The 10,169-nt window shown below is 43.5% G+C and overlaps 1 protein-coding gene across 1 annotated transcript; it reads right to left on the bottom strand.

Annotated features, from left to right (window-relative positions):
• Nucleotides 1–1,296: 1,296 nt before the first annotated feature.
• On the bottom strand, nucleotides 1,297–9,561 carry MEIG1 (meiosis/spermiogenesis associated 1). The gene is made up of 3 exons (XM_067704240.1): nucleotides 9,320–9,561; nucleotides 6,006–6,172; nucleotides 1,297–1,482 (listed from the first exon to the last, which is right to left on the bottom strand). Exons 2-3 carry the CDS (start codon nucleotides 6,141–6,143, stop codon nucleotides 1,354–1,356), a joined length of 267 nt encoding a protein of 88 aa, XP_067560341.1. The 5' UTR covers nucleotides 6,144–6,172; nucleotides 9,320–9,561; the 3' UTR covers nucleotides 1,297–1,353.
• Nucleotides 9,562–10,169: the final 608 nt, after the last annotated feature.

Genomic DNA, 10,169 nt, shown 5'->3' with positions numbered 1-10,169 from the left:
CCCAAAAGCTATTTAAAGGTCAGAACTTATCAATGGGAACAGAAAGTCTTATCAGTGACAAAAAAGTTATAATGAAAATGATATCTTTCATCTAGTTAATTTCAAAGCCTCAAGGCTCACTGATCTGGGGGGACTTCTTAAGTCTCCCGGGGTTTAATTGTCTTCTTTGCACGTTAGCACTTGGGCAGTTTCTGCAGTGATGCCAGGCAGCACTGGAACACGTCTTCTATGGTGGTGGTGGCGGGGAGGGGACCCAGAAGCTGACACCAGGACCAGGCTCCAAGTCCCAGGAGGTGATTCAGGAGGGAAAGAGCCGCTGGCAGGGGAGTGGGGGAAGGGAGCAAGGATGGAAGAGAACCAGTTGCCTACGTCATCCAATGAGTTACTGCTGCACGTGAGCAAAGATTAACCTCAGGTTGATTCCTCCCTGCGGAAGCAGGTGGCTGGGCCTTTGATACCTCTCCGCCCCAGGCACCATCATTTCTTGGCATTTTCACTCAACTCAGTGAGAGGCAAAGGACTCCAGAGGCAAGAGAAAGCCCCTCGGGCCACAGAATGCAGGTCTAGCAGTTCAAAGTGATGGGCGTGGGGGGACTAACCTCTACACAACCGCTGCAATAGTTTCAAGTGGGGCTCTTTCTTCCCCTGCGTAGTACAGTAAGTCTCCTGCATACGAACCTTCAAGTTGCGAACTTTCCAAGATGCGAACGTGCGTTCCATCAGTGTCAGGCATGAGTGGAATTGCCGCTCACCCTCCATCTCCTATCGCTGACGATCCTTCAGCTCTACCATCGCCCACCTCCTCTCCCTCCTCCAGTCAGTAACTCTTCTTGCCGGCTCACTCGATGTCAGCCCCTGGATGCCAGCTGTTGTGCTGTACTACTGTCCTTTTCAAGGGACTGTACTGTAAGAGTAAAAATGTCTTCTTTATTTTTTGTATTTTTTATGTATTATTTGTGTGAAAGTATTCTAAACCTATTACAGTACAGTACTATATAGCCGATTGTGTTAGTCGGGTACCTAGGCTAGCTCTGTTGGACTTACGAACAAACTGGACTCACGAACGCGCTCTCAGAACAGAACTCGTTTGTATGTAGGGGACTTACTGTAGTTATGCTACCACGGTTAAAACGGGAAGAACCAGACCAAGGCGGGCACCAATGGAATGCTACTGCAGTTATATTTTAGAACAGAATGGGATGATTATTAGAGACCAAGTTTCATGGCTTTTGTGTCTCAAAACATTCCATTGAAGTCTGCATTTTGGAGTCTTTTGTAAAATGACACTTACATATGTAGAATCAAACAGTGGATTTTTAAAAAGATAATGACAGGTAATACAAAGAAGTAAGGCTAGTAAGCATAAATTTTCACTTTGTGGACTTCCTTGTCATCACATTCCCTCTGTCTGTTGTAGTAATAGAAAGTATTGTCCCGTCTCTGAAGTTTCTTCACATATCCTGTCTCTGGCCAACGATCTACCTGTATATTGAAAACCAGAGTACCAATATTGTAATGTTGATGTTCTTTTTATATAATATTTCACTATCAAACAGTTAAAAACACAAGTCACATCAAACAATTAAAGTACAACATTAAATTTAAAAATACTTGAGCTCTTAGTGATATCTTACACACACACACACACACACACACATAAAACACACAACATACGTTAAGTGGCAGCCTTATACTGCAGGGCAACTAATTCAGATCCCAATTTCTAGATTTAAATTTCTACTCTGCAGCCAAGATAAAACATTCAAAATAATCTAAACTTTATCCTTATGTTTACAAACTATTTTAAGCATTATTACTTACTAACTTCTAAAAATAATACCCAAGGAGGAAATTAGGGCTAGGCCCAGGCCACAGGGGTGACTAAAGGAAGCAGTTAGACTAGAGATATCTCAATCTCTACATCTAGAAAATCTCTGTATCTAGAGAAATACACGTGTATTTCCTCATGTCCATGTTTCAAGTTCACACTTGAAAACTCAAGTTTTCATAGAAATTGAGGTCATGAACGTAGTCCTTAGCAATCTCTTCTTACCTTCTCCCCACTAGTCTCTCTCGTTTGCCACATTGGTTTGCTTACTTGATCGTTCGGCTCGATCTTTTTGGACATTTTCCTCCCCTTCCTCTCTGAATTCGCGTTATACTTTCTTGCTCAGGTCAGTGCATTTCTGCTGTGGTTAGGTATGTTGCTTCTGGATTGTGTGACATGTACTCCACCACTGTCAAGACCCTAGTATTTCGCTTTTGTGTTCCCGGCATAAAAAACAAGTCCTGTCCTTCAACATCATCTCTACAGGCAGCTACTCATTCTCCAATCCCCCACTTATAAATCACAGCTTCCAAACTGGAACACGAACATGCCACGCATACAAAAGAACACACATCCTTTATTTTCTAGCAACACATTTTCGCTTTCTTCTGTGGTCTCGTTTATTTAGGAGTTAGCAAAAACGGGTAGCAGCCTATCTGGTAAACCTTGGCAGGCTCTCTGACACGTACATCATAGAGAAAAGCAATGCTTTCCATCACTTAGGTCAAGCCTGCCCTTTGTTGCTTCCATTACCCTCAGCAGAGAAAGGAAGAAGTTCTCAAGATACCGTTACCGCTGTCTTCCTCTTGGGGCCAAGAGGCTCTCTCATTTAGTAGGGTCCCCCAACCACCTTATTCAGTGAAGAAACAGTACACTGCTGCTGCTTCAAAATACCCACAGCACTTTATGTGGGATTGAGGAAGGAGACAGATGGGCCCAGGCTGAGCAGCTGCAGCCAGCCTCCTGCTGACACCTCGAGATAAGAGGCCAGCAGGAGCAGAGCCCTGATTGGGTGGAAGACAATGTGACCACAGTCTTCTCATTCTTGTGGCAAAGGGGATTTTCCAGCTGGACACGTGCGCAGAGAAGGTCCTCAGTCTCGGGAGGTGCCAAAGGAGAGAGGAGCCACCAGCCCATAATATGTCCTGCCAACCTCCCAGAAACCTTCACGCTGGAATCCATCTTGGCTGAGAGATACGTGTGCACCCACCAGGAAGGACCCTGAGTCAGGCCAACTGTGAGCATGAACAGGACAACTGGCCAGAGGTAACCCAGAAGACTGCCCCCATGTAAGCGATCTCAGCCACCCCTATTGCGTGCAACTCTGAGTCTGCCTGTGTGTTCTTCAACACATACTTTACTCCCAATGAACACTTTATCTGCTTCACAATCTTTGTCACTTTGCTGAATTATTTCTTCAAAGAAGACAAGGACTGAGGTCCTACTTCCAGCTGCCTCACCCTAGGAAATCGGGGGGGCTTCCAAACAGATGTGCTGGTTCTGCCTCATCAACCTCTAGGATTTTTTCTTTCTATAACCCTTTGCTCTTTCATAATTTTTTCTTCTTGGCTTTCTACCCATCACTCCCATTCAACCTAGGAAACCTTAATTCCTTAGAGAATGGTGGAGGCGGGTGATATGGTCCTCAAGTCAGCGCTCCTTGGGCAGGAGATCAGTAAGCACTAATAGTGCCCATAAGGACATGTGCTTTAGGTAAGGACAAGAACATCACCCAAACCCTTCAGACCACTGCCAATCAAGGCAAGCCTTCAGTTATCCTCCTGTCCATCCTTTAAGGCCCACTGCAAATGCCTCTCGGGGCATGAAGCCCTTTTGGAAGATTGTGAAGGAAGAAAATTTTATCTTCCTTTAATTTTGGGAGGCATATATTTTCACTTGCATAAGTTTTTATTGTTCGTCACTCTTAATCTTCCACTCCAAGATACAGGAATAATAAAAGCTATCATTCACTGAACACCATTCATTCACTCAACAAACTACTACTGAGCACTACAATGGGAGGCACTTGCAACACATGGTTTCATTTAGTTCCTGAGACAATTTTCTAAAGCAGGCAGTGGCATCGCCATTTTACACTTGAGCTCAGTAAGGGTTATGAACCTTGTTCAGGGTTCCCTAGCCAAGGAGGAGAGCCAGGATGCAAAGCCTGGGCAGACTGATTCCAAATCCTGTACTCCAAATTTCTTGAGGTCAGGCACTTGTTTTTATATCTATTTTTTTAAAGCACCTGGCACAGAAATTTGCACATGGCAGGTACCCAGTAAATATACACTGAAGTGAAATGCAAAACCTCTCTACAACTGTCAAGTCATACAGTGGATCGGGTTGTTACACACACACACACACATACACAACGCTCAGGTGCTTTTTGGGACTTCCCCTTTAAGGGTGTTGTTTGTGTTCCCTTAAATCTGATCTTATCTCAGTCTCTTATCTCTTATCTGATCTCAATCGCAACAGTTTCTGGGGTGGTTGGTGGTGTAGGTGCATCAGCGCCTGTGTGATCACCTTGCCTATATGATCCTGGGTCTTACACACCTTTCAGGGGCATTGCCTATCCCAATCTTAAGGCAAGTGCATGAAGCTTATGTTTGAACTGTATTAAAATGCTGATGCTTGTGTTTTACAGCTATTTAGAAGCCACAGATGATAGAGTAATGAAAACTCCCTTTTGGTAATGGGGACCAAAGAGTAAAATGCTAGTAGATATGAAGAAATGATATGTGAAAGTCATAGTCAGCCATCAAACCCTCATTTGATCAGTATGTTTAATTTCATTCTTTACCACCCCTCATAATCTCTACTGAATTAACATCCGTTAAATGAAAGAGTCTATTACATTTTAGCTCTGTATTGCCTCCATCTTTTTTCCTATCTACTTTTTTAGGACGTGTTAAGTAGAGATCAAAGAGTAGAATGAAGGAAGAAAAAGAATATGGGGATCTGAAAAACCCATCTAAGAATTAGTCTCTGAACAATGGTGAGTTAATAATAAAAAAACATAAAACAGAAATAAAAAACAAGTTAATAATAAACACTTTGTTGCAACCTCAGCTCTAAAAATTAAAATACATTTATGAATACTATGTTATATTCTATAATATCCTTCCGAACTCAGCCTCCTAGTATTCAGTAGAATAAATGAATTAAAAAAATCACATTATAAACTGGGGCCGTATCTAGATTTTGGTATAATCTTTGAAAAGCAAAACCATGTCTCTAGTCTCTCAAGAAAGTCTGGACACCGCGATGAAGAGTGGCCCCCGCTTGCCACAACTAGAGAAAGCTCTCGCACAGAAACGAAGATGCAACACAGCAAAAAAAAAAAATTAATTAATTAATAAACTCCTACCCCCAACATCTTCTTAAAAGAAAAAGAAAGTCTGGAATACACAACCAAAGTCGGGAGATTTTGTCACCTAAAGAAGAATTTAACCCCTTTATAATTTGTGGTAAAAATAAAAAAGAAACAGGAAAGAAATAATAGTTCCACAGCAAACTGAATATCTGATAATAGAATTACCTTAGGGAGAGAAAATGACTCTGCTTTGATGGTCTACCATAAAAGATTCACAGCGCAGTTGTCAGTAAAAGCTAGAAAATTCTTAATGTTTCTGTGCTGAGGAACCACCTCTTGCCTCAGTCTGCCTGAAAATCATTCTTCCGGGCCTCAGCTCCCCATCAGTAAAACGAGAGGCTGGAGTAGAATTCCCTTTTAGTATTCTCTGGTTCTTTGCTGGTGGTGGGTTTTTTTGTTTGTTTGTTTGTTTGTTTTTATTAATTAATTAATTTATGGCTGTGTTGGGTCCTCGTTTCTGTGCGAGGGCTTTCTCTAGCTGTGGCAAGCGGGGGCCACTCTTCATCACGGTGCATGGGCCTCTCACTATCGCGGCCTCTCTTGTTGTGGAGCACAGGCTCCAGACACGCAGGCTCAGTAATTGTGGCTCACGGGCCCAGTTGCTCCGCGGCATGTGGGATCTTCCCAGACCACGGCTTGAACCTGTGTTCCCTGCATTGGCAGGCAGATTCTCAACCACTGCGCCACCAGGGAAGCCCTGGTGGTGGGTTTTTTTTTTTTTTTTTTTTTTTTTTTTAGTGCTTTTCACCACCTAACAAACTCATATTGAGTTCAGGTTTGTAGAGGCATAAATCTTACCATAGCAACTTGCTTCACTTGTTTATATTCAATTTCATCTCGATATCCTGCGTGTTGAAATCTGTACAGATTTTCTATCTCTTCTGACCACTTTTTGGCATGACTTACTGATTTTGGTTTCAAGTCAGAACTAGCCATGGCTACAGAGGTCTTATTACCAGTTATTTCTGAAAATGTGAAAACAACATTAATAGATAACATAATAGTGACAGTTTGGGAAATCCCTTTAAGAATGGACAAAACTAGCATTTAAAAAAAATTAGAGAGTTAAGAATCCCAGTAAATATATTAGATTTTTAAACATTCAATTCCAAGAGTGAGAAGGATTCATGTTCTATTTTGGAAATAAAATAAAATCAACCCTGAAAGATACATAAAATTGCATTCAGAGTTATAGAGTGCTGTCCTAAATGCTGCAGACTAATTCTGCTATTTCAGACAATAGTTTATACATTTCTGAAATCACACTCCTCGTTTTAACTGCTCAGGAGATTGTCAAAATATCCCACCACCATTTCATTTAATCATATTCAAAACTTTATCTCCCTTTTTGTCCGTTAAGGGAATGTAAGATCAGTCTTCTCACTCTCTTCCTTTTCTTCTTACTGGGAAGCAATGGTTTCTTCCTCTTCCTTTTCTTGACTGTTTCGAAACATGCCAGTCACTGCAGTCCACTGACTTAGGCCACTGTGTCCTGATGTGAGAAGATGGACTATTAACACAGTCAATGACAGCTGTGTGGCTGTCCTGACACTGAGATCCCTGACTTTAAAACAATGTAGTCCTTAAAATTAAATTTTCAGCTCTAGTTCACGTAACAGTCTAGTCACCAAACTTGTATAGCCAGTTTTTCAAAGACATAATCTTGCACTTGTTTTTTTGGTGACTTCTTATTTTATTACCAAAATATATCATTCATTTAACATTTATTATTATATGTAATATTATATAATACCTATTATATACAATATATGTATATTTTAATATTATATAATTATTATATATTAATATATGTTACAGTCATTTATTAAAATAAAGTGCCCAGAATTTTCACCATGATTCCTTGAATTCATTCTTCTATTTAAATACGTTTCTATTGGCTGAAATACATTAAAATCAGACCTAATAAAGTAGGTTTCATCCTGTAAATGAATTCAAAGTTTTGAATTTTTTCAGTTATAATTACAAATGCTTATTATGTTTTGTTGTTGTCGTTGTTTTTTGCGGTAAGCGGGCCTCTCACTGTTGTGGCCTCTCCCAGGCTCCGGACGCGCAGGCTCAACGGCCATGGCGCACGGGCCCAGCCGCTCCGCGGCGTGTGGGATACTCCCGGACCGGGGCACAAACCCGTGTCCCCTGCATCGGCAAGCGGACTCACAACCACTGCGCCACCAGGGAAGCCCAGCAGTGATACTATCTTAATTTTTGTTTCACCCAAGCCATTTCTGCTTGAGGCTTGGCTTTTTGATATATAATAAAATACTTTTATTTACTCAAAGTCATTCAAAAAGTATTTTCCGGGCTTCCCTGATGGCGCAGTGGTTGAGAGTCCGCCTGCCGATGCAGGGGACACGGGTTCGTGCCCTGGTCCGGGAGGATCCCACACGCCGCGGAGCGGCTGGGCCCGTGCGCCTTGGCCGTTGAGCCTGCGCGTCCGGAGCCTGTGCTCCGCAACGGGAGAGGCCACAACAGTGAGAGGCCCGCGTACCGCAAAAAAAAAAAAAAAAAAGTATTCTCCTAAATGTTATCTATGTAACCTTTCATCATTTTCAAACATTTAATAGAGCAGAAAAATATGCTGCATTCAGCTTAACTACTGGGGAAATCGCCATTTTTCTCAGTAGAAATATGCATCCCCCTAAACATATCAGGCATTTGGGAGTTCCCTGGCAGTCCAGTGGTTAGGGCTCTGTGCTTCCACTTCAGGGGGCACAGGTTCAGTCCCTGCACAGGGGAACTAAGATCCCGCATGCCACGCGGCCAAATAAATAAATAAACATATCAGGGATTTCAATACTCTGCTTTCCCGAAATATCTAAAGGGGACATGAGTGTATTTTCACCATAAGAGGAACCCTAGTGGCTATACTATATGGTGATGGTGTAAATTCTTTTGGTCTATCTTACCACTTACTACTTATTAAAAACAGAATGCAACTAAAACTAGGAAAGATCAACTTAAAATTCCTTAAAGATTTCCGTGGTTCCCAGAAATTCACTGGCAGCACTAATTCTGCTGGTAGCCTTCAGCACTGCGAAAGTTAGTGGTTTCTTTAATGACAGCTGTGGCAAAAAATAATTTATATAAAATACATTTGACCTCTGTAATACTAAGCTGTGTCTGGAAAAACAGGAAATGGCAATGCCTGACTCTCTAGTTTGCAAAAATCAAATTTTATTAAACAGTATTAGGGTTTATGTGGGTATTTAAAAATCCCACCAATATTAAGTCCGTGACAATCTGAGGTTTTAGTCTAACAGAAGCCTTTGATGTAATTTCAAACTCCCTTCTATGCAAAAAGCCATCCATCACCTTCTTCTAGCTCTGAAAAGTGCTTTTACTTTTATAGTCGTATTAAAACCCCAAGAGCTATAAGAAAGGCTAATCTTCCATTTCTTTCCCCATTTTATTTTTTCTATTCCTAGACACAGCAGAATACGGCGGAGGGGCCTTTTAACTAGCATGTAACCTGGACCAAGTCAGTTCACTCTCTCGGGCCTCTGCTTCCTGAACTGAGAAGAGGTCTCACTAGATTATCTCTACAATTCTTACACTTCCCTTCCCAAAGTTTTTGGGGGTTCAGCTGAACAACAGAATTGGTTTCCATAACAGGCCTTGGTGGTCCATGGTCCAGGTGTGCTAGTGTGCATCTGCACAGCAGAAAGTCCCTCCTTTCGGGGACCCCGCGAGCTGACCGATGGGGCTTCTCTGGTCCCTCAAACTTTTTTTTTTCTTCTTCCAGAAATCAACAATCACGTCTGTAAGGTAAAATCTGCCTAGAGAAGGCTGAGATGGAGAAAGTATCCTAAACCCTGGGATCAAATGACTGACCTGCAGGAGGAACTCAGAAAGGAGCCCCCAGAATCGAGACCCCTAAAGACAAAGGGGGCGCGGAAACTACGGAGACTCGAAATTAAAGACCCTTCCTAAAAAAAGAGGAAACGAGAAAGAAGAGGAGCGAGGTGGACATATCTCAGGTACCCAGAAGGAGCAACGGGGCAGAAGGGGCGGAGCCTGGGCTTCGGGGCGGGGCCTGGCAGGCACAGGGGCGGGGCGGGCACGGCCCGGCCCCCCGCAGTGACGCGCCCACTCACCCGTGGGTCCTGCTCGCCTGGGTAACCCTCGTTCGGCCACCCTTGAGAGGCCGGGGCGCCCCGCCTGGGAGCTCGCCAGCGAGTCCGGTGGTGCTCGTGTTCTCCACTCGGGATCCGTGGGCTGGGCTGGGCCAGCGAGAGGCCAACTGTAGCGGCCTCGGCGACACTCGCTTCGCCCGGCAACGCCCAGCGCAGCACGAGCGCTCAACTCTTTCAGGCCCCTTTGTGCTCGCTCAGGCCCCGCCCCCTGCGATCGGGCCTTTGTGCGCAAGCGCGTGGGCGGGGCCCAGTTTGGAGAGTGAAAGTCGATCGCAGGGTGGAGCCTTGCAACTTCTCAACCCCACTTCGAGGTGGAGAGAGGACTGCTTGCCGCTGCATCAATCACAGACGGAATTCCTTAAAAAAGCCGGTCAGAGAACAGAGACCATTGGTGCTTCTGGTCCCTGATGGTAGATACCTCCTATCTGTCCCACCTCTTCTTATTTTGTTGGAATTAAATGAGCCAGTCCACTGGGTCGAGCACAGTGCCTGACAATTAGTAAACCTATGAGAAATGACACCTATAGCTTTATCTTTTCCCAACATTACCTACATTATTAATCATTTAAAAGACTGCCTATTTACTTACAACTCACAAATTTATTTCCTTAGACCAGATCTCTCTCCAAATTCTAGACTTGTGTAACCAACGTGTATTCAACGTCTGTCTGGTTGTCCAAAACAGCCACCCTCCGAGCACCCACCCTCAAACCTGCCCCTTCCACGCTCTCCCCCTTTCGGTAGGTGGTCCCTAGAGTCCACTTTCTCTGGCCCTCCATCAGCAAAATATCCATCCATCCGCAAAACCTGT

Source organism: Pseudorca crassidens, chromosome 1 (genome assembly GCF_039906515.1).
Source record: "Pseudorca crassidens isolate mPseCra1 chromosome 1, mPseCra1.hap1, whole genome shotgun sequence".
Taxonomy (NCBI): domain Eukaryota; kingdom Metazoa; phylum Chordata; class Mammalia; order Artiodactyla; family Delphinidae; genus Pseudorca; species Pseudorca crassidens.
Note: the sequence above shows the minus strand (reverse complement) of the source record. Positions and strands in the feature narration are given on the sequence as shown.

What these genes read in the sequence shown, in the direction of transcription:
- MEIG1 (XM_067704240.1), bottom strand. Translation starts at nt 6,143, where the DNA reads ATGGCTAGTTCTGACTTGAAACCAAAATCAGTAAGTCATGCCAAAAAG. An exon ending in AAGTGAAGCAAGTTGCTATG is followed by an intron (nt 1,483 to 6,005) that starts GTAAGATTTATG and finishes TTCAATATACAG; the next exon opens with GTAGATCGTTGGCCAGAGAC.